This window comes from Podarcis erhardii, assembly GCF_964252035.2.
Source record: "Podarcis erhardii genome assembly, chromosome: 3".
Taxonomy (NCBI): Eukaryota; Metazoa; Chordata; class Lepidosauria; order Squamata; family Lacertidae; genus Podarcis; species Podarcis erhardii.
In genome coordinates this window covers 109371869-109398793 of record NC_138507.1, presented here as the reverse complement: position 1 = coordinate 109398793, position 26925 = coordinate 109371869, and the positions used below count along the sequence as shown (strand labels likewise).

Here is a 26925-nt window from a genome sequence, read left to right as displayed (position 1 = left end):
CTTGGAGTTCCATGACCACAGAACATGCCCGCTATTCCATTGAAACTGAAACACCTTGTGTCTTCAGTTTTCCTAAATGCAGTGGCTGAAAAGCTCCCCTTTCCTGCTGATTTGGTGCTGGAGCAGGGGACCCTGCTGAAGATATAATAGCAGGTATTTTACTTCCTCTGACCCCAGACCACTACACCACTGGCTGAATCAGTCCTCTACTTTTGTGTCTGAGCCACAAGGGCAGGGTTTCCTCACTTCTCAGCTGTGTCTCTGCTTTGCAGTCCCCAGTGACCTGCCCCCCCAAAAACTCTATGGGAGCCAACCAACTGTGGGATCCTGCAGCCCTCTAGATGTTGGACTCTGGCTCTTGATGGGTGTTGTAGCACAACAGCATTTGGAGGGCTACAGGTTCCCTATCCTTCATCTGCAAAATGGACACCCCAAAATAGCTGCAGCTGGCTTCTCTTTAAATGGAGGTCATTGATTCCAGCTATTGTAGCCTACACTTGGATGCAGAGAAACAGCAGGATTAGAAGAATTTACTTCTTAGAAGGCTTCAGGCAAATCATAATGTAGACGACCATCTACATGCTGCTAGATCAGGCTTCCTCACACTCAGCCCTCCAGATGTTTTGAGACTACAATTCCCCTCATCCCTGACCACTGGTCCTGCTAGCTAGGGATCATGGGAGTTGTAAGCCAAAAAACATCTGGAGGGCCGAGTTTGAGGAAGCCTGTGCTAAATGATGGTTATGGTGCTGATTTCGTGCAACTGTTTTTACAGTCGTGTTCACATCCGCAGGCAAATTATTAGGTTGCCCTCTCCTTTATTCCTGGCTATTTCTGATCTGCCATGGCCTTTTAACAAAATCCATAATATTGGTTCTGAAGCTGACCTTGTCTAATCATATCGATTGTGACCAGCTGAAGGCTAATTGGGAGACCAGTTGCTATGGCAATACTTGGGTCACGCACCGAAAGAGACAATGTATCTATGGAGGGTGGATGAAAAAAATGTTGAGCTTTTGGAAACTAACAGATAACACATTACGATCAAGTCTGGAGGGATGCATTGGTCAATGGGGCATATTTTTATTTTCTCCCTTGCTGCCTCCACCACCCCAATTATTTTCCTTTCATTTTTCAAGTTCTTTAAATTATCTACATCTTCTGAACCAGTGAATGTAACAACAACAACACCTTAGCCACAAGAAGGTTTTTTTGGGGGGGGGGTTAAACATGGAGTTTCTGCACATTCCGATTCAGCTGGCAAAAGGCAGAACCGCCACAAATTCTAAGTTTGGTGTGGGAGGTTGCTATAAATTAGTTTGTTAAGTGGCAAATGAGATTCGGCACCCCCCCCACCTCCCCTTTACCAGTCTGCAAGCCTGACAGCTGCCCTTCCTCCCCACTGAAGTGCAAAGGGTGGCAAACAACTCATAGCTTCCGATCGCTCCTGCAGTTTGGATTTGTCGGGTGGCATCTTCCATCGAAGTGACTGGGCCTGATTTTCTAATGTGGATTTCAGCGGCAGCCTCCCTAATTTGGATCAGGACCATAGCAAAGGGTTAAAGCAAGAGTACAGAATCTCATTGGCTCCACAAGCCAAGATTCTTACCAGGATCTAGAGGCATGGGCCAAATTTGATGGGTAGTTGGGGCTGCACACGTACCTGTTGCCCCTCAATGACATTGTGTGATTGGGCGCTTTGAAGTTCTGAAGTTGCGGCTTCAAATTTAAGCTTGTTGGTGTCTCTCTGGTCCCTTTCACCATGGATGTTGGCTTATTTTATGGTTGTATGTGTTATTTTATTAATACTGTTGCTAAGGGTTTGTCATGGCCTTTGGCTAGAAGGATAAACTTATGACCTTTGAACTATATATCACTTAACTATGATCGTCTCCAAACCTTTAGCTAGATGCTAAGGATAGCCACACCTCTTGGTTGGAGGCAGTGCTTACCTACTCAGTGCCGATGTATACAGGCCGCGGTCCTGTATACCAGAAGGAGCGTCTCCACACCCATCATCCAGCCCCAACACTGAGCTCCAGCGCTGAGGGCCTTCTGGCGGTTCCCTCGCTGCGAGAAGTGAGGTTACAGGGAACCAGGCAGAGGGCCTTCTCGGTAGTGGCGTCCACCCTGTGGAACACCCTCCCAGCAGATGTCAAGGCAATAAACAACTATTTTACTTTTAAAAGACAACTGAAGGTGGCCCTGTCTAGGGAAGTTTTTAATGTCTGACGCTGTATTGTTTTTAATATTCAGTTGGAAGCTGCCCAGAGTGGCTGGGGAAACCCAGCCAGATGAGCGAGGTATAAATAATAAATTATTATTATTATTATTATTGGAGAGAAGGGAGAAGACTGGAGAAATCAAGGAAAGGAAAGCTGTGCAGGACTAGGAAAGTTGGAGAGAAGGGTATGCTGACACCATGTGCCAAGAGAAGCAGCAGGGACCCTAAGAAAAGAGGGATGGAAAGGGGAGCAGGCCATGGAAATGCATTGTTTCTGAATGCCAGTTGTGGGAACAGCAGGATAGCAGAGCACTGTTGCGCTGATGTCCTGCCTGTGGTCTTACCACTGGCATCTCGTTGGCCACTGTGAGAATTTGATGCTAGACTAGATGGGTCTCTTCTTGCGTGTTCAGACCCAGAGACCTCCCCCCTAAATAAATTCACACTTGACTCAAATTTTGGTTTTGGTTTTTGGCAGAATGTAGGCCACAGCTTTTTTGATTACAGCAAGTGACTGCTTGCATAGGCTCTGGTTCGACTAGCTCCCTGCCATGCAGGTAGCGCTGACCCAGGGCACCAGCATAGGTCAGCCAAGGGTGAACACCCAGATAAGTGGAAAGCCAGGAACGGGCTATCTCCACCACCCAAATGTCCCCCTGGACTCAGGCACGGGCACAACCCCCTCTCAGGGGTTGACCAAACCATAGAGTCCCTGGATTCCTTTAACGGAATACCCTTCACATAGGGATGGCGAGAGGGTTCTCCCATCCCTATCACCTGAACCAGAGCCTATCCGGAACCTTACAAGTTGTGGCAATTTGCTACGCAGCAGATGGCAACAGCCAATCAGCCAAGTGAGGAAAATTCCTGCCATGCCCCTGTCCCAACGACAAACACACGGCGGCATAGCAAGGTCAAGTGCAAAGCCCTAAAAATAGGGAGAGGTGGGCGGGTGTTCTGAATGCACGCGCCGAAAGCGGAAGCTCTGGGTCACGTGCATGGGCATAAATAGGTCCCTCGAACCATTTGGACTGCTTCCCATTGGCCAGATTGTACCCAGCTTCGAGAGACCTACCAATCGGGTGTTGTGGCTTACCAAATGTACCCACCCACAACACAGGGTGTTGGTTGCCCAGGTCTCAGGGTTTAAGGGAGGACCCGAGTTATCGTTTTAGAAGATTAAACCTTGGAGCAATGATGGGGCTCTACCACAAAACTGTGACAGTTGAACGAGTGTTGCTTTTCTTGGCAAAGAATTTGAGCTAGTGGGGTGGAGGATTTTGATCTGAGAGCACGCAGAGTTCTACTCATGTTTAAACCAAGCCCCACGTTGCAAAGCCTTCTAGAAACCGCATCCCACCCTACTCTCCCCATGCATCACTCTTTTCCTTCCTCCCTCGCTCCTGCTAGATAAAGATGATAATTACTTCAAACCTAGCATAGCTTGAAATAATAAATGATCCCTTTAAGAGGGGTTTGTATTCAAGGAAGCAAGAGCTGCTTCCGCTTGCTTAGCTTGGGTGAATTGCGGGAGATAGATCATAAACATAAAAGACACATTTTTATTTTTACTTTATTGTAGCTAGACTGTGTGTGTGCGCGCGTTTGTGTGTTTAAATTTTGTTTAATTTACCATTCGAGGTTTACTTTAAAAAAATGGAACAAAAAAACCTTGATATATACTGTGTCGCTGTAAAAGCACCTGCTGTTACCCGTTTCATCATAATGTGTAATGTAGTGGAATTAGCAATAGAACTTCCACTTAATCGCATTTCTTGACGTGAGTGGGGAATTTAAACATGAGGTTGTTAATGTTGGGTCGTGAGTTGTTTTGCATTTTCCATTCACTGCTGATGCGGTTTATAAGGTTAATTGAGATATGTGTCTCTGCCTCACAGCACCTTGGGGTGGGGGTAGGACCCAACACAGTGACGGAGGGTGGCTTTCTACTCCTTCTGAAGCCCAGCTTCAGAGCTCTTTGACAAGGAGGGAAGAGCCGTAGCTCAGTGGCTGAGCATCTGTTTTGCCTGTTGAAGATCATCGGGCCAATTCTCATCTCCAAGTAGGGTTGGGAGAGAACCCTGCCTGAAACCAATCAACATAGACCATACTGAGCTAGGTGGTCCATTGATCTGAGTCAGTATAAGGCAACTTCCTTTGACAGAATGCCCCATGGGAAGAATGGGTCCTGCCATGGGCCATTTTGGCAGTATTGTCGGCGCTCAGTGAAGAAGAAGAAGAAGAAGAAGAAGAAGAAGAAGAAGAAGAAGAAGAAGAAGAAGAAGACATGCTAGAACTTCCTCTCCCTGAAGATTTTTTGCAAACTTTGGAAAACGTTTTCCCCCATCCCTTGAATGTGCCAGAAACTTCATCCCAGCACTACTATTCAGTTAATATGTTGTTATAGGATTTGGGGGAATGGGGTTGGTTGGTTTAGATACCATCTTTGGGTCCCCTCTAGGGCTGCGGTTTTATAAGATGGGGTTCTTCAGTAGAAGTGATGAAGCGGTTAAACCAGTCTCTTTGTTAAATTAATGGCCCTAGCCAAGCTGTTAAGCTCTCTTCTTACATGACTAAAGAGTTGGCCACGTTGTCATAGAAACAACTAGCTAATGCTATTTCTAGAAGGAAGCAGCAGGCCCTCTCCTGGCTGTCTCTCTCTTCTGGTCTGGTCCAAATGGGATATTCCTTTTGAATGCATAACAAATGCCCTGCAAATAGTAAATAATCACAACAAAGAGATTCATTTTCCTGAAGTGCTCATTTTTCAAGTATCTATCGATCATCTGTCTGTCTGTCTGTCTATTGCATTTGTATCCTGCTCCTCAGCCAAAAAGACTCCCAGAGTAACTTACATGCAGTAAATTAAAATAAGGCAGTCCCTACCTGACACAAAAGAGAGAAAAGGAGGGGGCGGGGAGGGGGAAAGGAGGGGGGGACACAAAGTTGGGCAACAGTTCATAAAGTCAAATAGCAGTTCTTAGAATATCCTCAGTTTTCAGTAGAGGGGGAGTAGCAAAAAAATTTGATCCTCCACCCCCACTTGACCGGTGCATTCTATCATTCTATCCTGCAAACTCCTGGAGATGTTTGCTACGCTATCTAAGATACTGGAGTACTTTCCCTCCCCCAACAGGTTCTTACAAATATTCTTTTCTTTTAAGCCAGCTTTGTGTTTCAATGGGTTGTAGTCCAGGATTTATGGATCCTTCGGTGCCGGCAACGTTTTTAAGTTATTCCCTTCATTTTTCACGTACATTTGTAATGTTGACGCTTCTGGTAAATAGCGAGGCCACCATGGCTGATGTTTCCTTTTTCTTGACAGAGAAATCTCTCAGAACGATGCCTTGGGAACTATAGAATCGAATGTGTTCGCCAACCTTCCAAAACTCTATGAAATGTAAGTCAATAAATGGAATTGGAGGGCTGGGGCATTAAAGGATACTGGTGGACCAATCGTAAAAATGCACATGGTGGTTCCATGGGGACAAAATAGATCTAGGACTAGTTTTTTTCTCTATGTGTCTTTCTTTCCTTCTGCATTGGCTCATCAGGACTCAGTCTTCAGCCTCATCCTACTAGACGTCAATAGTGATTGTGCTCAATGTACTGTGTGAATTGGCTATTGCAGGGTTGCCAACCATTTTAGGCTCATGAGCACATTTGATTTTTTTTCTGTAGGTACCACCCCTTTTGATCACTTCCCTCACCCTCTCCCCTGGATCAGACCCACTTCCAAGAGACAGAAAGAATGTGTCTGGTGACTGGGAGTGACCGCTGAGACCATATTACACCAGTCCTGAAAGATCTACATTGGCTCCCAGTACATTTCTGAGCACAATTCAAAGTGTTGGTGCTGACCTTTAAAGCCCTAAACAGCCTTGGCCCCAGTATACCTGAAGAAGCATCTCCACCCCCATCATTCAGCCTGGACACTGAGATCCAGCACCGAGGGCCTTCTGGCAGTTCCCTCACTGTGAGAAGCGAAGTTACAGGGAACCTGGTAGAGGGCCTTCTTGGTAGCAGCCCTTGCCCTGTAGAATACCTTCCCATCAGATGTCAAGGAAATAAGCAACTATCTGACTTTTAGAAGACATCTGAAGGCAGCCCTGTTCAGGGAAGTTTTAATGTTTGATGTTTTGTTGTGTTTTTAATATTCTGTTGGGAGCTGCCCAGAGTAGCTGGGGAAACCCAGACAGATGGGCAGGGGTATAAATATATTATTATTATTATTATTATTATTATTATTATTATTATTATTATTGCATACACACACACATGTTGCTTTTCCAATGAATCCAGGTAAAACTAAGATCCTGGAAAGCACATAGAGATGAAAGAGGAAGTGGGGCAGAGTGTCACTTTTCCAACTTCCTTCTTTGGCTCTATTTGCATTTCAAAGGAGAAAACGGTAACCACCCTCTGTAACTCGTGACAAACGAGGGCTGTGAGAGGGGATGCTTCTGCCATCCCATAATGGAGACTGAGGACCGAAGGAAGAGAAGTGAACAGGTGCTGGCCCTCCAAGTGTCCCTATTTTCCAGGGACAGTCTGGGATGTACCGAAGTCGTCCTGGTTTCTGATTTGATCCCAGAATGTCCTGCTTTTCCTTAGGACATCCCTAAGGATGCTGCTCCAGAGAAGCGGACACGGAGCAATGGTTCCAAACTACAAGAAAAAAGATTCCACCTAAACATTAGGAAGAACTTCCTGACAGTAAGAGCTGTTCGACAGTGGAATTTGCTGCCAAGGAGTGTGGTGGAGTCTCCTTCTTTGGAGGTCTTTAAGCAGAGGCTTGGCAACCATATGTCAGGAGTGCTCTGATGGTGTTTCCTGCTTGGCAGGGGGTTGGACTCGATGGCCCTTGTGGTCTCTTCCAACTTTATGATTCTATGATTCTATGATATGATTCTATGATGATTCTATTCTCCTTGGAGAAATGTTGGAGGGTATGCTTCACTACTCTGGCAATTGTGGGTCTTGCATGTGGTAAGCCCCCTGCTTACAGGTGCCTGACCACACACCGGGCTTGATTGCTTTTTCATTTTATTTACTTCAAACATTCCTTGGCAGCCTTTTAGGGCAAAGCCCTCTCAAAGCAGCTTCCATTTTAAAAAGAGAGGATAAAACGTAATTCCCATAAAATGCAATTAAAGTTAAAGCAGCAGTTAAGACATTTCGGAAGCCAGCACCACACTCATACAAAATGTATTTAAATTGATTTTTTTAAAAAAGCACTTTGAAAACGGACAGTTTAAAACCAGCAGCGATATAAAACATTTAAAAGTTCTGCATCTTAATTAAAAGGAGCTCAGAACAAATGGGTTTGTTGCCATACGTCCAGATTTTCCCGGACATTTTTTCCGATTTCCACCCAGACATTGCTTCCGACTGGTATGTCCAGGAAATTCAGGGTGTATGGCAACCCTAAGCAAAAGGCTTTATTGTATACCATTCAAGGTTGCAGTCTGTGCAGTTAGATAAAAGCACTCAAGGAGAGCGTAGAGCCTGTCTGGTGTGGCCTTTGGAGGGGAAAGCTTCACGTGTCAAGTTTGCAGGGGACCACCACTAAAAAGGCCCTTTCTCTCTTTGTTGTCTGCAGTAGTAGTAGTAGTAGTAGTAGTTGCTGTTGTTGATTGATTGATTGATTGATTGATTGATTGATTGATTTTCTATACCGCCCTATACCCGAAGTTCTCAGGGCGGTTCACATAAAATATCAAATACATAAAATCAAAACAAAACCAACAACCCATTTTTTAAAAAAAAAACCGAAGTTGACAATTGAGGGCAGTAGCACCTGAAGTAGGGCCACTGATGGCAATCTAAAATAATGAACATGCCCATGTGAAAGATGACCCCAATTTAATTAGGCACATGTATTGAATGAAATGATTGGAGTGGAGTGAGAGTTTGCTAAGGAAATGCTAACGCCTGTAGCAATTGGGTCATCTGGACCAGCCCGAAACCCAAATTCACCAGAATCAGAGGTGGTAGCAGTCAAGTGATAAGCTGCTTCCATTGAGAGCTACTGCCCATGACAGCTGAACAGTGACAAACTGCTTATATCACATCACAAATGCATTTGTGTAAATGTAATGGTGGGCTCACTGGAAGGACAGATCCTGGAAGCTGAAGCTCCAATACTTTGGCCACCTCATGAGAAGAGAAGACTCCCTGGAAAAGACCCTGATGTTGGGAAAGATGGAGGGCACAAGGAGAAGGGGATGACAGAGGACGAGATGGTTGGATAATGTTCTCAAAGCTACCAGCATGAGTTTGACCAAACTGCGGGAGGCAGTGGAAGACAGGAGTGCCTGGCGTGCTCTGGTCCATGGGGCCACGAAGAGTAGGACACAACTAAACAACAACAAGTGGTGGGCAGGGCAGGAAGAGAGATATTTGTGGAGAGGGTAAATGAATGGTCTTGCACTGTCAGGTTAGTGGTTCTCTGGACTAGAAGGAGTAACTCATATGTCCATCTGCAAGCATGGGAATTGGTACCAAGAATCTAAAGAACAAGAAAAACTTTTAGCTGAAGAGGTATATTGGGCGATATCCACTCACAGCAGAGCACTTGCGCAGCAGCCATTCCGCAAAGAGGAGTCTCATTCTTAGCACGGCGCATCAACCAGACCCAATAGATAAACTGCACTTGTGAATGAAGTTGCTTGACCCCAGTTGCGCTGACCTTACATTGGGTCTCACCCATACTGCTTTGCAGATCACGTTGCTGTCCCCAGCCAAAGAATCTCATACTGTGGGAAAATGAGAATTCGAATTATAACTGACATTTTTCTTCTTTTTTTCTTTCCCCCCACAGAAGAATCGAGAAAGCAAACCATCTGGTGTATATTGATAGATATGCCTTCCAAAATCTTCCCAGTCTCAGATATTTGTGAGTATTCCTGATGTTGCGGCTGTTTTCCCTGGAAAATTGTCCTTTTGTACAGACTTTTTCTTGCCTTATTACTGTTTTTAACTGCTGAATCAAGGCGCCACATGGGAACTGGATTGGCAGCTACAGTGGTACCTCGGGTTAAGTACTTAATTCATTCCGGAGGTCCGTTCTTAACCTGAAACTGTTCTTAACCTGAAGCACCACTTTAGCTAATGGGGCCTCCTGCTGCTGCCGCGCCGCCGGAGCATGATTTCTGTTCTCATCCTGAAGCAAAGTTCTTAACCCGAGGTACTATTTCTGGGTTAGTGGAGTCTGTAACCTGAAGCGTATGTAACCTGAAGCGTATGTAAGCCGAGGTACCACTGTACTGGTCAAAGGATAAAATGGCCCTAATATTCTAGATTGGAGCTTTCCAAACTTTTCATGTCGGTGATGTTTTCCCTTCTTGCTTACTCAATGCTTTTTCTCTCCTGTCTGCACAATGAGCATTTAAACTTCACATGGAAAGCCATGAGCTGCGGCTCCCATTTATATGCAGCGCTGGGTGATGAGATGCCTTTTAATAAGAAAGCAGCTGATTGTCAAGCTTAATTCCACATCTGTTTGAATGGCACCCTTCACAATGCATGCAGGTATCCCGATATGCTTGCCACATCCGCTCCCATGGGGTTTCCATCATAATTCGTGGATAATTAATCCTACCCTCTGTACAAAGCACCCTCCAAAAATAGTCAAGCTGCTGTTAGCATCTGACCTGAATCTGACTGATAATATCTCTTCGGTCGTAAGTAAAGAGAGGAAATATAATGAAATCCAGCAGACTCTATTAAAATGGAAAGGGTGGCTTTGGGGCTTTGTAGACCACACTCCCCACCCCCCACCCCTCGCCCCTCACACCAGTGCAGATTTTAATGTTAGCCCTGATTCAGCACAGCTGGTATGATACAAATTTCCTACATGGGAGACTCCTTGCTGCAGAGGAGAAAGTCTGGCTATATGAGAAAAGCCTAATTATGTGCCCCACAGTTGTTGTTGTTGTTGTTGTTGTTTATTAATTATTATTTATACCCCACCCTTCTGGCTGAGTTTCCCCACCCACTCTGGGTGGCTCCCAATTGAGTGTTAAAAACAATACAGCATTAAATATTAAAAACCTCCCTAAACAGGGCTGCCTTCAGATGTCCAATGGACAATGAGCACATGGACACAAGTATTTTGGTTTTGGGGTTCGAATAGGCCACAAATTTATTGGTTAGAGATGTGAGCAGTTTGGCTCGACTCCCACCCATCTGCAGGGAGTCCAACTAAGGGTAAACCACCAATAGGGGGAGCCCTATGGCCTACATCCAATAGGGGCACTCCGAAGGGTCCCCGTTGGGGCTGTGACATGGCCCTAGCCCATGTCTGGACATCGGCAAGAAGCCACAGCCCTGGATCCCTTCAGCAGGATACCCTTACTGAGGAGGGGCCGGCGGAGGCTACAACCTCCCCTCCATCCAAACAAAGACTTACCCAATGCCTAACCACCAGCAAGATAGGAGGGTCTACCCTCCCACAGCCCCACCCCTGCCTGGCACTGATTGGCCAGGAGTGCCACACTGGGTGTGGCCCCACAGCTGGGACAACACAGAAGGGGGCGTCAACTCTCTGCCCCTTGCTGGATCACTGCAGAGTCCCAGAAGCCTAGCCGCAACGCCGCCCACTGGAAAACGAGAGCGGATTTCTCTCATTTTTGATTATGTGCACTCCTGCATGGGAGATTCCCTTCCAGCTTTACAGTTCCATGATGATAAATGGGGAGTGTTTACTTATACATTTAGTACCAGTGTAAAGGTAAAGGTAAAGGGGCCTCTGACCATTAGGTCCAGTCATGTCCGACTCTGGGGTTGCGGCGCTCATCTCACTTTATTGGTCGAGGGAGCCGGCGTACAGCTTCCGGGTCATGTGGCCAGCATGACTAAGCCACTTCTGGCAAATCAGAGCAGCACACGGAAACGCCGTTTACCTTCCCGCCAAAGCGGTACCTATTTATCTACATGCTCTCAAACTGCTAGGTTGGCAGGAGCAGGGACCGAGCAACAGGAGCTCACCCCATCACAGGGATTCGAACCGCCAACCTTCTGATCGGCAAGTCCTAGGCTCTGTGGTTTAACCCACAGCGCCACCCGCGTCCCAGTACCAGTATAGAATCACAGAATTGTAGCATTTTGAAGGCAGACAACATTATTATGATGGGGAAAACCAGACCCTGACTTCTGTTTTTCTGAAAGGAGTCTCATAATTCCCCTTCCCTGATTAGCAGCATCTTTCCAGAATTTCAGACCGGGAGTCTTTCTGAGCCTTACCTGGAGAGGCCGAGGATTGAACCGGGGACCTCCTGCTTGCAAAGCAGATGCTCTAATCACTGAGCTATGGGCATGCCTAGGAAACAGAGTGGGCATCCACTTGTATAGATGCCATGTAGCTCCTGCTGCAGACCTGAACTTGCAGACAACAGAGCGTTTTGCAGGGAAGGCTGCTCATTTCCTCTTGTTAGTAGCTTTCGTGTATAAGAAAGGTTAACAAGCATCAAACCCCCGTGCTCGGAGAGAGAACTTTGAGGAGGAGATGGCAATGTGCCCCTGCAGCCTTCAGCCCCCCCCCCCCCCGGCTCTTGTTTATTGCACGGAAGCAAGACCAGCTTCGGGGAGGGAGGGAGCCGCTCAATTTGATTCCTAAGAGCCATGACAAATTCAAAGGCCAAGCAGCCATTCATCACTTCGAAGCTGAGGCCCCCTGCACCTGGCGCCAGCTCTGCCGTGTGACTTTGTATTATTTTTCATTCCGGCATGGTAATGTGTTTACAAATGTTGTGCCGGTCCAGCCCCGGCGCCCGTTTTCGCTTCATGCTGGTCGGCTGATGGGATGGAATTAGAGAAAAGACAGGGAAACCTGTGCGCTTCATCACAGCGTTGCACACTCTGCTGAGAAACCTCAAGTGGCTTTTTAGAAAGTCATGAATAAAGACAAGGCACTTGAGCAGCAGAAACAAGTGCAGATTGGGGAATCTGTCCTCGCACCCGTTTCTTTTCCAAATATCCCCCTGGTTCATCATGCACTTTGCCTAAACCTCTGACCTCTCACCTTGGTGGTAAGGAGAGGTTTATCTACCAAATTTTCCAATAATTCCTTAATCTTTAATTCAGTCGCACAGCAGCTCTTTTCAGCTGGCTTTAGCAATTGCAGTACACCCCACCAGCTGCAATATCCCAATTCTCAATTTACAGCTTGTGATCTCCTTCATTCAGCTGATATCAGTTATTCTCCTTCACTTTCCAGAAGGCTCATCCATACTGCTGTTTGATGACAAGCCTGTTAACTCTCCGTTGTCCAGATGACGTTCTCCTCCATATCACTGCCCTCTTGCATTTTCCCTTCCCTCTGTTTGGATTTTCTATACCCTCTCCTTCGCGAAGCATCCCTGGTATGAGAAAATCCAAACTCAGGATGGGGAGGGTGTGGAAAGGCAGCGATGCAGAGGAGAATGACCTATGGGGTGTTGGAAATGAATGGCGGCACAGTTGATAGAGCCCTGTGTTGGGCAAAAGACTCCTGCATTGCAGGGGCTGGACTAGATGACCCCATGTGGTACCTTCCAACTCAACAATCCTATGATTTTATAAGCTTATTCTCCACATTAAAGCATGGGCATATTCTAGACTCATACTGTAACTCACTCTACAAGGGGCTGCAGACTGACCCTTCAGACTGACCCAGAAACTCCAGCGGGGGCAGAATGCCGTGGCAAGACTCCTTACGGGGTCCTCGCCGCAGGATCACATTCACCCGGTGCTATACCAGCTGCACTGGCTCCCGGTGGAGTACAGGATCAGGTTTAAGGTGCTGGTTTTAACCTTTAAAGCCCTATACGGCCTAGGACCCTCTTACCTACAGGACCGCCTCTCCTGGTATGTCCCACAGAGAAACTTATGGTCTTTAAACAAAAACATCTTGAAGGTCCCGGGCCACAGGGAGGTTAGGCTGGCCTCAACCAGAGCCAGGGCTTTTTCAGGCGTGGCCCCAATCTGGTGGAACGCTCTGTCACAAGAGACTAGGGTCCTGCGGGACTTGACATCTTTCTGCAGGGCCTGCAAGTCAGAGCTGTTCCACCAGGCCTTTGGCCAAGGCACAGTCTGACCCCCTTCTTTGGTAATCCTCATAGAACTTAGCCCAATGGTTGCCATTAATTTGATTTTGAATTGGTTTTAGAATGCTGTGTTACTTTTATTGTTGTTAGGCGCTCTGAGCCCGGCTTCAGCTGGGGAGGGTTGGATATAAATTTTAAAAAATTATTTTTATTTTTATTATTATAATATTATTATAGAATTCAGATATGAAAAGGCCTACCATCTGCCTCACTTTTACAGAACCTTTTCCTGTCCATTCATGGAGCTTTCCCTGTTTTCAGGGGTTTCATCACGTCTAGTGATGTGAATCTTGTCCTAACTAGAGGGATCTTCTGAGCGCAAGGGTTGTCCTCTTTTACTGAGCTACATAATAAAAAGATGCACAGGATCTGGCTTTATGTCTTGTTTTTAATCCTGTGAATATTTGTTTAAATTGAGATGGCGAAATTGCTTCTCCCACATGTTAATTGGAGGGAAAAAACCCACAACCCTTAACTTTAAAGGCCTAGTTAATAAAGCATCCATGCTGGTGATTGAGAAAGCTTTCAAGCTGGCCAATCACTTATTTAGGCGGCATTCTTTCCTAAGTTGCAGAAGTTAATAAACATCATTAGAGTCCGATTAAGTTTGTTAGGGGCTCATATATATATATATATATATATATATATATATATATATATATGCAGGTTTTGGTGTCCTCGGGTGTCTTCCCGTGTAAAAGTTGGGGTGTCTAGGCGACGTTTCGACGAGGTCTCACTCGTCATCTTCAGGCTGGTGCTTTCGGCTTCTTGTTACTGGAACAGAGCAGGATCTCAGTGTTTGAGTTCCTATAAATACTGTAGAGGGGGTGTGGTGTATAGCCTCCAATGTTCTGGGCAGAGAGGAAGTTCCCAGGCTAGTGTGCCTTTTCTTCTTTTGTTCCTTAATTACTTGAGAGATATCTTGAGTGATTTCTTGAGTGATATCCTGAGTACCACTTAGGTGGGTCATTAGGTGTGGATTAGTTGTTAAAGTCTTTGTGTCTTGACCTCTTGAACTTTGTGAAGAGTTTTCCTGAGAAGATGGCTGTACTGTACTTAGTTGTGCTCTGGCTTGGCTTCGTGTATAGGGGCGAGCTGTGGTTTTGTGGCTTGTGTCAGCCAGATCTGTGTAGGGATTGCAGGGGGGTGCAGCATCCGGAGGTGCCACCATGGATTGGCTACTGGATGGTGTCTGTAATTCATCTGTGGAGAGGGTCTGGGTTTGGGTCTGGTGTGGTTGATTGGTGTTGGCGTTCTGTGTGCCTCTGGATCTGGTGTCAGTTTTTGTGGGGAGGGCTAATTTCCAGATGTCTGGCAAGCGGGATGTGTCGTCACGCTTGTTCATGTTGTGAGGGTGTTTCTCTATCTCGATGGCTTCCATGATTATTCTCTTGTGGTGATGTTCCGTGTTAAAGAGCAATTTGGAATCTGCAAAATTAATTTCGTGTCCTGTTTCTTTCATGTGTTGGAAAAGAGAGGAAGTTTTTTCTTCTTTTTTGACGGCATTCTTGTGTTCTGCGATACGTGCATTTATTCGTCTGTTTGTTTGTCCAATGTACGTGGCTGGGCAGACTTTGCATGGTATTTCATAGATCCCTTGGTTTTCCAACTGGATTTTATCCTTGGGGTTTCTGAGGATATAGGCTATTTTTTGGTTGGTGCAAAAGGCTGTTTTGATATTGTGTTTATGGAGGATTTTGCTAATTTTATCTGTAGTGCCCTTGATATAAGGAAGGAGGGCCATGCCATTGTTTTCTTCTGTGTCTTGGTTTTTGGGGGGTGTTTCCTTTTGGATTAGCTTCGTAATCCTGTTTTGCTGGTATCCATTGGCAATTAACACGTTTGAGAGATTCTGTAACTCAGTTGTCAAGTGGTCTTTGTCAGCCAGGCGTTTGGTTCTGGAGATGAGAGTCTTGGCTACGGAGTTTATTTGTGCAGGGTGGTGGTGTGATTGTGCATGTAAGTAGCGGTTGGTGTGTGTTTTTTTCCGGTAGATAGTGTGTCCTAGGGAGCCATCAGGTTTTTTGTAGATTAGGACGTCAAGGAAGGGAAGTTGGTTGTTGGCTTCTATTTCCATAGTGAATTGTATTTTGGGGTGTAAGTTGTTGAGATGTGTGAGGAAGCTATCCAGTTTTTCCTTCCCGTGTGGCCAAATTACAAAGGTGTCGTCAACATATCTGAGCCAAAGTTTGGGTTTGTGTTCTGACTTGTCTAAAGCATTGGTTTCAAAGTGTTCCATGTACAGGTTTGCGATGACCGGTGAGAGGGGTGATCCCATAGGTGCTCCTTCTATCTGTTTGTATCTTTGTCCATTGTGGATGAAGTACGTGTTGGTTAGGCAGTGGTTGGTCAGGTCCAAGATGTATTCGGGGGGATTGTATTTGTTTTGAATAGCTGTCAAGGCTTCATTAATGGGCACTTGTGTGAAGAGAGATACAACATCGAAGCTCACAAGTAGGTCATTAGGATGTAGGTTTTGCTTCTTTATAGTTTCTATGAACTGGAAGGAGTTTGGTACGTGTGAAGAGATGGATTCTGCATAGGGCTGAAGTTGCTTGGCGAGAAATTTAGCGAGATTTTGTAGAGGTGAGCCTATGGAGCTGACTATTGGTCTGAGTGGTGTTCCTTCTTTGTGTATCTTGGGGAGGCCGTAGAGTTTGGGGCATCTGGATGATTTTTCTCTGGGGATGATTCTTAGCTGGATTTCTTCACTGATAGGAGAGGCTTTTATTTTGGATTTGGTGGTTTTTTCCAGGTAGGTGGTGGGATCTGTTTTTATAGGTTTGTAGGCAGGATCTTGGAGTAGATTTGATAGTTTTGCTTGGTAGTCCGATGTGTTCATCACCACTGTGGCATTACCTTTGTCTGCTGGGAGAATGATTATGTTGTTGTCCTTCCTCAGGTTGGTGAGTGCTTTCTGTTCTTCTTTGTGTAAATTGCTTCTGGGTGGTTTGCTGGAGCAGAGGATGTTGGTGACTTCAAGTCTGATTTTATTGGCTTCATCTGGGTTGATTTTGGTTAGGCTAGCTTCGACTCCGCATATGATGTTTTCCGTGGGGATGCGTCTCGGGGCGACTGCAAAGTTGAAACCTTTGGAGAGTACTTTGGTTTCAGTTGTGGTGAGGATCCTGTCTGATATGTTATGTACTGTTTGTTTCATGGGTTGCTGTGGAGGGTGGCTGGGCTTCTGGCGTTTCTCTAGTTTGTGGAGTTTGTTGGTGTGTGTGTCTGTCTTATGTGAGGTCTCCGTTTCAGCTCTCCAGACGGCTAGCTGTTTGCATTTGTCCCAGAGTGCAGGGTGGATTTTGTTACAGACCCAGGATTTTGTTACCTAATGACCCACCTAAGTGGTACTCAGGATATCACTCAAGAAATCACTCAAGATATCTCTCAAGTAATTAAGGAACAAAAGAAGAAAAGGCACACTAGCCTGGGAACTTCCTCTCTGCCCAGAACATTGGAGGCTATACACCACACCCCCTCTACAGTATTTATAGGAACTCAAACACTGAGATCCTGCTCTGTTCCAGTAACAAGAAGCCGAAAGCACCAGCCTGAAGATGACGAGTGAGACCTCGTCGAAACGTCGCCTAGACACCCCAACTTTTACACGGGAAGACACCCGAGGACACCAAAACCTGCATATATATATATATATATATAAAGTTAATAATAATAATGAAAGGCAGCCCTTGACTTGCTTCCAAAGATTTTTCACACAGAGGATGAAATTGTTAATTGCTCCTCCTGAGTGGATGCAAATCTCTTTCCAAATGGTAACTTGCTGCCCTTTTCACAGATACAAGCCTCATTAGAGGAAAAGAGTAAATGGAGGCATTGTCTGCCGGGATAATATATCTTTGCCTTCTCAGATCACACCACTGGACTCTTTTTGTTTCCAAAATTACTTTGCATTTGTAATCGAGACGCCAGAATGCCCTGAAACCACCATTGTTATCTCTTCCACTCTCATCCTCAGATATACAATTCAAATTCAAAAAGAGAAAATAGATTGAAAAACAACATCCCCTGGAACAGTGGCACTGGCTCTTAACATATTGGTTATTCTTGTGAACATGTTTTAACAGGGGTGTTAGGGGAAGGATAGTACCTCTGGTGGGGGGTGACACGTTGTGCTCCTTCTGTGGGAGTTTGTCCACTCAGCTCTCACCTGTGGCTCCTAGAAGCTGTCAGCATGCGACAGTGGCTACATCCAGTGAATGGCTTCAACTGGCCGGCTGAACCAGGTGAGGGTAGCCAGCGGGTCTCAAACCCTTGTTGAGTTAGGGACTGCCCCTGCATGTGAAGAGAGGCTTCGGCAGATTGAATGGATAAGGCCAGTACAGTGGCACCTCGGGTTACAGACGCTTTAGGTTACAGACTCCGCTAACCCAGAAATAGTACCTCAGGTTAAGAACTTGGCTTCAGGATGAGAACAGATGGCAGCAGGTGGCAGCAGGAGGCCCCATTAGCTAAAGTGGTGCTTCAGGTTAAGAACAGTTTCAGGTTAAGAACGGACCTCCAGAACTAATTAAGTTCTTAACCCGAGGTACTACTGTAGTGGGTCCAACGGTTGAGACGGCGGTTTCTGCACAAGCTGTAGAGGGGAGTGAGGGGTAGATGGGGCTTGTCAACCTGGGAAGGTAGCCCATCTAGGAGAAGGAAAACTCTGACCCTAAATCTCCTTGTGGGATGTCTTCGTTAGAATAAAAGGCTAAAGAGAAACCCTTCCAGCAATTCCTGCAGCCAATCTGGTGCCAAACATATTGCTCTGCCTTCCTTTGGACCACAGCATAGGCTTGTGCCCCAGGGGGATCACTTTGGTGCTGCTAACCCAGTGGTTCGACTTCGCCCCGAAGGCGTGCTCCATTGTCTCTCGACAGAAGCCAACAATGACTGTGTTGTTGTTGTTGTTGTTGTTGTTGTTGTTGTTGTTGTTGTTGTTATTATTATTATTATTATTATTATTATTATTATTATACCCCACCCATCTGGCTGGGCTTCCCCAGCCACTCTGGGCAGCTTCCAACAAAATATTAAAATACAGTAATGCATCAAATATTGAAAGCTTCCCTAAACAGGGCTGCCTTTAGATGTCTTCTAAAAGTCTGGTAGTTGTTGTTCTCTTTGACATCTGGTGGGAGGGTGTTCCACAGGGCAGGCACCACCACCGAGAAGGCCCTCTGCCTGGTTCCCTGTAACTTAGCTTCTCGCAGTGAGGGAACCGCCAAAAGGCCCTCGGCGCTGGACCTCAGTGTCCGGGTAGAACGATGGGGGTGGAGACACTCCTTCAGATATACTGGACCGAGGCCATTTAGAATCACTCTCTAAACACTTTTCTCTGTTCCTCTAGCCAGGCATGGCCAAACTTGGCCCTCCAGCTGTTTTGGGACTACAATTCCCATCATCCCTGACCACTGGTCCTGTTAGCTAGGGATGATGGGAGTTGTAATCCCAAAACAGCTGAAGGGCCAAGTTTGGCCATGCCTGCTCTAGCCCATTTTACTGAAAAGGCTCTGGAACAGAGCCTTACACTGAAATCAGATCCTTGGCCCGTCTGGTTCAGTGGCCTGAGACTTTCTGCATGCAAGGCAGAATCTCTACGCTGAGCTATGGCCCTTCTGTCTGACCTACACTGTGTACGTTTCCTTTGCAGTGGCCTGCCCTGTGCTGCCCTTAGAAACAGGTGTGTTAGAAAACCTATATGTAAACACACCACACTTTTAAAAAAAATTAAAAAAACTGAGAAGCCCAGCTTTACTTAAGTTGTTTAGAAGGCCTCCACTAACAGAAATTATTCACCTGGTGCTGAAAAGGCCACAAAAATAGTGCCAAGTGAGCATCCCTGAGAAGACTATTCCATAACTGTGGTGCCACTACCAAAAAGACTCTGTCCTAATGGTTACCTGCCTCACCACCAGGGAAGTATTGCTGTTGTATTTTAGACATGCATCGTTGTTTCTGTTCTGCTGCAGTTCATCTTCCACCCAAAACTACATTTTTCATCTTACTGAAGCACAATTACATAATTGTGTAATTACCGTACATAACATAGCGTGAATAAATTCTGTAAATGACATTATTCCACCCATTCATATCAGCATGAAGGAAACGCAATGCAAATGGGGAAAGAAACATATGATTTGCAGACGGAAAGCAACAATGCCGGCAAATGCTGATCTACTGATCACATTTGCTGGACTGATTTCTGTTCTGGACATGGGACAAATAAGTGGACATTGTCAATATCCACTCGTTTCTATTTTGGCTGGAATCTTCTGACAACTCTATTTGCTACTATCTATGATAACGGAGTTCTGCCTCCGCTCTGATTGCCAGCTGATGGGAATCACAAGTGGGGGAAGTTCTGTTGTTGCACTCAGGTCCTGTCCATGGAATTCCCATTGGCGACTAGTTGGCCACTGTGAGAACAGGATGCTGGACTAGATAGGTCTTTAGCCTGATCCAGCAGGGCTTATGAACCTCACTTGGCAGAGAGAACTGGAGCAATTTTTCCAAAGAGGATCTTAATATCCAGATAGAAAAGAAGGCAATCGGATATGGAAAATCGGATATGGAAATATGGAAACATCATGAGAGGCAGGACTGAGGTTTGGAGATGCTTTGACGTTCAGACTGTGGGAAGCCGTAAAATCAGAATTATAATTCAGAAGACAATTGGATCTTTTTTTATTTTGGTTTTTTATTTTTGTAGGATTATGATTTGATATGTTAATTGGATGTTTTTTATTGGAAAATTAATAAACGCTCTAACAGAAAAGAAGGCAACCGGGCCCCGAGCTGTTTAGGGCTTTTTAAAAATTAAAGCCAGCACTTTAAATTGGCCTTCAAGTGGGAGCTGGTGAAGCTGACAAACAGAGGCTTCATATGATCAAACCACCCGGCCTTAGTGAAAAATCTTGTAGCTCTTTCCCAAAAAAAACCGTAGAATGTTTAAAGACACGATGAGTCAGGTTGCACTTATTATACCAAAGCTGACATGCAGAGGAAGCCATGTTAGTCTGTTACAAGGCGTCATTCTGAGAGATTGTCAAGAAAAGGGAAACATACGCCTAACACAAGTCAAAGGTTCAATAAGAATGCAGTGCAAGTAGAAGGCAAGATGAATACTGAAACCGCAAGATGATAATAACCATGTAGACTGGGCTCACCCTTTAAAATAACTAAGTAGACCAGAACAAAATAAAAAAATTCCTTCCAGTAGCACCTTAAAGACCAACTGAGTTAGTTCTAGGTATGAGCTTTCGTGTGCATGCACACTTCTTCAGATATCTGAAGAAGTGTGCATGCACACGAAAGCTCATACCTAGAATTAACTCAGTTGGTCTTTAAAGTGCTACTGGAAGGAATTTTTTTATTTTGTTTTGACCATGGCAGACCAACACGGCTACCTATCTGTAAGTAGACCAGGCATGCCCCTGAGTTTCATCCCTGCCACTATCTAGGTTTTTCTAATTTTTCCTTAAACTTTTTGATTTTTATTATTTAGTCTGTTTCTATAAGATAATACTTCTAGCCGATTACTTCTCGTTTCAGGGATTTTCACAGTATTTCATTTGTTTTGTGCACTACCTAGAGGTTCTGCTAAGGAGCCAGGAGAGCCAATTGGCCAGATAATTTTATAAAAGAAAGCTGGAAAGGTGCAGCAGCCACATGGCAAAGTTCAATCCCGCTCCAGCCATTTGGCTCAGTCCGTAGAGCATGAGACTCTTAATCTCAGAGTCATGGGTTTGAGCCCCATGTGGAGTGAAAGATTCCTATGATGCCTTTGCTCCCACGAAGCACAGTCGGGAAGACGAGCCATACTGAATGAGACATCAGACCCGTCGCTGTTCCTTCTGATATATAACGATTGCAGAGATTCGTCAGCTTTCGCATGCTCGCAGCAACGGCAACCTAAATCCCTCCTTTGCATGCTGCTTTCCTGTGAAGCAAATGCACGGAGGATAGGAAATGTGAAGGATAATGAACCCTTATTAGACTGTGAATGGCCCAGCTGAAACTCTACGGAACGTTTTGATAACGTGCATTACAGACACCTTATTTGAGGGCTCACTTTGGAATGGAAATGGCGGCTCCATTCATCCCGATGTCAGCTAGAATGCCATTAGGACTGGCTGACGCATTGCATCGATGCTCACATTTGTACATGAATACCTGATGATTCTTCCTTGTGCTGTCAGAAGCACTTTGGAATCATAGCCATAGCACAACCGTGAAGATGATGCATCCTTTATTCTATCGCTGCCGTTCTTGACCCCTGCTTGGCGTAGCCTTGTTTTACCTCCACTGTCAGCCAATTGCTAGGAATCACAAATGGGAAGAGCCCTGTTGCACTCAGAATCTTCTTACCTTCTTCCAATATTGAATAGTCTTCTAGGTGCCTAAGGGCATTGCATGTTTCTTAAATTGTTTTGATGCTTTTCTTTTGGTATATAAAGCACAGCAGAAGTTCTGAAATGATGGTTGCAGTTTCCTCTTCTAAGGCTTAAACTGGGTTTATCATAATTTTGTCTCCCTGGGGAACCCTGGGAACTGCAGTTTTAATATGATGCCTCCAAACTGGCATGGGTTTTGTTTGCTTTTTAATAATAATAATAATAATAATAATAATAATAATAATAATAATAAAATTATTTATACCCCGCCCTCCCTGGCCAGAGCCAGGCTCAGGGCGTCTAACACCAAATATGAATTACAATAAAATGTAATAGAAAAACAACAACCAGTTAATTAAAATACAGCTTAAAATGCAGCCTCATTTTAGTAGTAGCCCATAAATCAAGACCATAAAGGGAGGAAACATCAGATATTCACCCAAGCCAGCTATCCATGCTGGTCCTCCATGGGGCAGAAAGAAAGCCAAGGGAAAATTTATATACCAAATCCCATATAAGGGGTCAGAGTGAGTCTAAGCCGAAGGCCAGGTGGAACAGCACCATCTTGCAGGCCCTGCAGAAAGATGTCAAATCCCGCAGGGCCCTGGTCTCTTGTGACTAAAGCAACATATCAATAGTAGTACATTAATGGTGGATTTATACTGGATCATCTGCACATCATTCCATGTTATTAGTTGTTCTGTGATGCTTCCCCGGCATTATTGGATTATTGTCCTATGGAGAGTTGCTCTTGTGCGCAGCAAAGGTGTGGTACAATATCGCAGGATTTCAGCAGGAAGCTATAGGACATGAACCAATTGGAAATGAAGCAATATGTCCGCAATATGACCTGCACATGAAAAACATGTAAGCAGAGTTATAGAAGACATCAAACACTACCCAGAATTTGGAATGTTGGGGGGGGGGCAACTAAATATTGAATAACAAAATGAGGATAACAAAAATTTGCCCACAACTTTTCTTCCTCTATTTCATTTCAGTCATTTGTTATTCTTTAGTTTTCCCTCAAAGACATGCTAACAACCTCTACTTATTCCCTCTAGGTTGCTATCAAACACCGCAATTATGTATTTACCCGTCGTTAACCAGATACATTCTTCCGTGAAGTTTGTGCTGTAAGTTTTTTACTGGATTATTCTAATATTTGGGGGTTTTGACCATTTTAATTGGGTTGCCCATGAAGGAAAGAGGGAGGCGGAATTATTTAAAACTGAATTCGTCCATGCCAAGAGTTGAATCAGTTCTAGTTCGTTGAAGGAAATCTCAACCAGATTTCCACACTGAATTTTGCACTGAAACATCTGCAAGTAAAAAATGTTTACTGCATTACATCCGGGTTTTCCCTGACATTTTGCCGATTTGGCAAAATATCCCTCCCCACCACCACCACCACACACACCATTTTTACACCTGAAAACCAGGACATGTCTGGAATTTTCCTGATGTATGGCAAGCCTCCCCAACAGTGCTGGGGAGGGGTGATGCTAGCCCCTTTGCTTCTCTATGTGTGACTGAGATTGAGTGGAGAGAAAACTTCTGAAGAGGGCTGCAAATCCACACTGTATATCCATAAGAATGTATGATCCTTGAGGTCAGATTTGTTGACATGCATCCAAGGAAACGGGGGCAATTGGCAGGCCCCCAGCTGGCGCCAGCCCACCGGCCAGTGTGCCAGGTGAACTCCGGTCCTTTGTTGTTGTTGTTGTTTAGTTGTTTAGTCGTGTCTGACTCTTCGTGACCCCATGGACCAGAGCACGCCAGGCACTCCTGTCTTCCACTGCCTCCCGCAGTTTAGTCAAACTCATGCTGGTAGCGCGAGAACACTGTCTAACCATCTCATCCTCTGTCATCCCCTTCTCCTTGTGCCCTCCATCTTTCCCAACATCAGGGTCTTTTCCAGGGAGTCTTCTCTTCTCATGTGGTGGCCAAAGTATTGGAGCCTCAGCTTCAGGATCTGTCCTTCCAGTGAGCACTGAGGGCTGATTTCCTTCAGAATGGAGAGGTTTGATGGGACTCTCAAGAGGACTCTCCATGGGACTCTCAAGAGTCTCCTCCAGCACCATAATTCAAAAGCATCAATTCTTCGGCGACCAGCTTTCTTTATGGTCCAGCTCTCACTTCCATACATCACTACTGGGAAAACCATAACTTTAACTATGCGGACCTTTGTTGTCTCTGCTTTTTAGGATGCTGTCTAGGTTTGTCATTGCTTTTCTCCCAAGAACTCTGGTCCTTGGTGCAGCATAAATCTGCGGCTCCAGGCTTTAGAAGACTGAGCACGCTATTCAGCAGAGCAAACGCTGCACAAACAGAAGTGGCACAAGAGGCTGTGTGAGCATATTTACAAGCAGGTTTATTCAGCGTAGATCAGGACAAAAGGAAACATGTCTGCTCTCTTTCGTGTCCAAAGCAAACAGCTAAAGCAAAAGCTACACGCAAATGGAAGTTCCCGGCAAGCTGTGCTGGAGTGTAAACAGACATGTGACACACAACAATCATGCCTGTTCCTTAAGGTGGAACGAAACATCCCAACAAGATTCAGGGGTCCTTTGGGGTGGTGCCCCCACCCATATGGCAATGGCTGGACCATAGCAACACCGCTCCTGCTCCCCTTGCTGCAATAGCAATGGGAGGGCAGCAGTGATTGATTTGAATTTACTTATGTGCTCCTTTTCCACAATGAGCTGTTCCCAAAGCAGCTCGCAGTAAACATTCAACGTCGTCAAAACATTGAAGATAATTTCTTTCTTTCTTACTTGCAGATGTATCAGTACTTGACTTTATTGGATTTTATTTTGCTCTTAGAACTGAAAGGTGGATTAGAAATCTTCCAGACCAAGGAAAATTTGATGCCTTGTATGCCAACAAGGCATCAAAAGGGTGTGTTTTAATTTCCTTTTTTAAAATGTATTTTTTCTTTAAATCTCAGTGACGTCCAAGACAACATAAACATACACAAGATTGAAAGAAATTCTTTCCTGGGGCTCAGTTCTGAACGTGTTGATATGTAAGTACTCTCCGGTCACTAGGATTTATTTTATTTTTGTCCATGTGCTCATGTTAACCTATCTCCAACTTTAAACAAGGGTTTTGATGCTCATGTAAGCAAACTAATATTGGGTTGGATCCTTCACTCCTGCTAGTGAGTGGTGTTGAGGGTTGGGGGGTGACCTTTTATGATTTCCCCCTCCCTCTTTAGCCTCCAGAACTTATTTTATTTTATTGCATTTATTTCCCACCTTTTTTCTCCCCCTCCTCGTTCAATCCCCACAACAACCCTGGAAGGTCGGTTAAGCTGAGAGGCAGTGACTGGCCCAAGGTCACCCAATGAGCTTCATGGCTAAGTGGGGATTTGAACCCTGGTCTCCCAGGCTCTAGTTTGACACTCTAACCACTATAGCACAGTGGCTACTAACACTATTCTAGACAGTCATGGGATCTTCCAGAGCAATGTAAGAAATGGTGCCGGGAGCCAGGAGGGTGGGAAAATCTGTCTCTGACCAAACGATCTGTCTACTGGATCAAAAGCTTTCCATTCCATGGAAAGTGAAGTCTGAATCCTACCCAATACTGTGTAGTAATTAAAAACACTGCTTTAGCAGAGCCTGGCCCTGGGAAATGATTACAGTGGTACCTTGGGTTACAGACGCTTCAGGTTACAGACTCCACTAACCAAGAAATAGTACCTCAGGTTAAGAACTTTGCTTAGGATGAGAACGGATATCATGCTCCGGTGGCACGGCAGCAGCGGGAGGCCCCATTAGCTGCTGTGATGCTTCAGGTTAAGAACAGTTTCAGGTTAAGAACGGACCTCCAGAACAAATTAAGTTCTTAACCCGAGGTACCACTATGCTGTCCTAGATAAAAAGGGACTGGTTGGTGCATATTCCATATAAAAATCACTGCACTCTTCATCAACACACTTCCAGCTCTTTTCCTGCTGCATTTTCAGTATTTCTGTCATGGATCCTTTAACTGAGGTTCCTATATTGCAAGGGGTTGCAGCTCTACAATTCTATGATTCTGTGTTTCCGCTGTGTTGCTCCTTCTCCCCAAGCCAATGCAGTTTATCCTGGGTTTTTATTTTTGTTTTTTCGTTTTTGGAAAATGGAAGAACTACCCTGGAGTTGCATCCACAACAACTTTCCAGCCGATTAGGTTTCACGGACATGAAAACAGGCCTTCTCCACGCCAAACAAACTGGATTTCTTCTTTTCTTTTCCACTCACCAACTTCTCCTTCTCTCTCTCGAATCGCAACGTGCAGCAAATTTAAAAAGTAATGATGCCCAGGGTAGTCTCTCTTTTTACACTTGCCAAGGCAGCCTCACATCATTCAAGCGGTGCTCTAGAGGACAGCAGGACGACTTCATCTTTCCTGCTGGCTGCAGACATTCCATTACTCAGGCAAGCAATGGGCAGAGAGGCTGATAATTTGCTACGCTTGTGCATAATGTTAATATATTGTCACAGGCAACTTCGCAGTCCGGTGCCACGCTGAGGCCTTAAGAAGCCTTCTCGTCACGCAGGAACAATGATGTTTCCCAATGAACCATTCCTGATTTCTCCTCCCCCTCCCTCTTTTTTTCACTTTCTTTTGGTGGGGTGAGCATATCTAAATGTCCCCTTGAAGCGGATGCCTGCATTCCATTGTTGCTATCACCGAGTCAATGGTCGCCATTTGTTTGTGCCTTTGTAGAAGTTTCCATGCAGGTCATTCGTGGACGGCCATTTTGTCCAGGGATGTGCAGAATTGCTGTGCAGTATATATCCCTCCCCAGCCCCCTCGCCCTGCCAGATCAGATCTGAGCCATATGTAATCTGAGTGGCATGACCGGCAGTTCTTCAAGGCGGTATCCCAACCGTAATCCTGTATGAAAAAGATGAAGAGGCAAGCCAGGGTCAGGGAGATATTGCAGGGGCATATACAATTACAAGTTAAAGCTATGGTTTTCCCAGTAGTAATGTATGGAAGTGAGAGCTGGACCACCAAGAAGGCTGATCGCCAAAGAATTGATGCTTTTGAATTATGGTGCTGGAGGAGACTCTTGAGAGTCCCATGGACTGCAAGAAGATCAAACCTATCCATTCTGAAGGAAATCAGCCCTGAGTGCTCACTGGAAGGACAAGTCCTGAAGCTGAGGCTCCAATACTTTGGCCACCTCATGAGAAGAGAAGACTCCCTGGAAAAGACC

At 45.3% G+C, this 26925-nt stretch overlaps 1 protein-coding gene across 2 annotated transcripts in view; it reads left to right on the top strand.

The window, feature by feature from the left end:
• The window catches only part of FSHR (follicle stimulating hormone receptor), an 86389-nt gene that overhangs the window by 39782 nt on the left and 19682 nt on the right, over positions 1-26925 (top strand). The window contains exons 3-6 of one of the 2 annotated variants that reach the window (XM_081854662.1): positions 5550-5624; positions 9048-9122; positions 22775-22846; positions 24661-24738. In XM_081854662.1, coding sequence (XP_081710788.1) covers positions 5550-5624; positions 9048-9122; positions 22775-22846; positions 24661-24738 — 300 coding nt within the window. The remainder of the gene's footprint in view (positions 1-5549; positions 5625-9047; positions 9123-22774; positions 22847-24660; positions 24739-26925) is intronic. The other variant, XM_081854663.1, reaches the window with a different exon arrangement.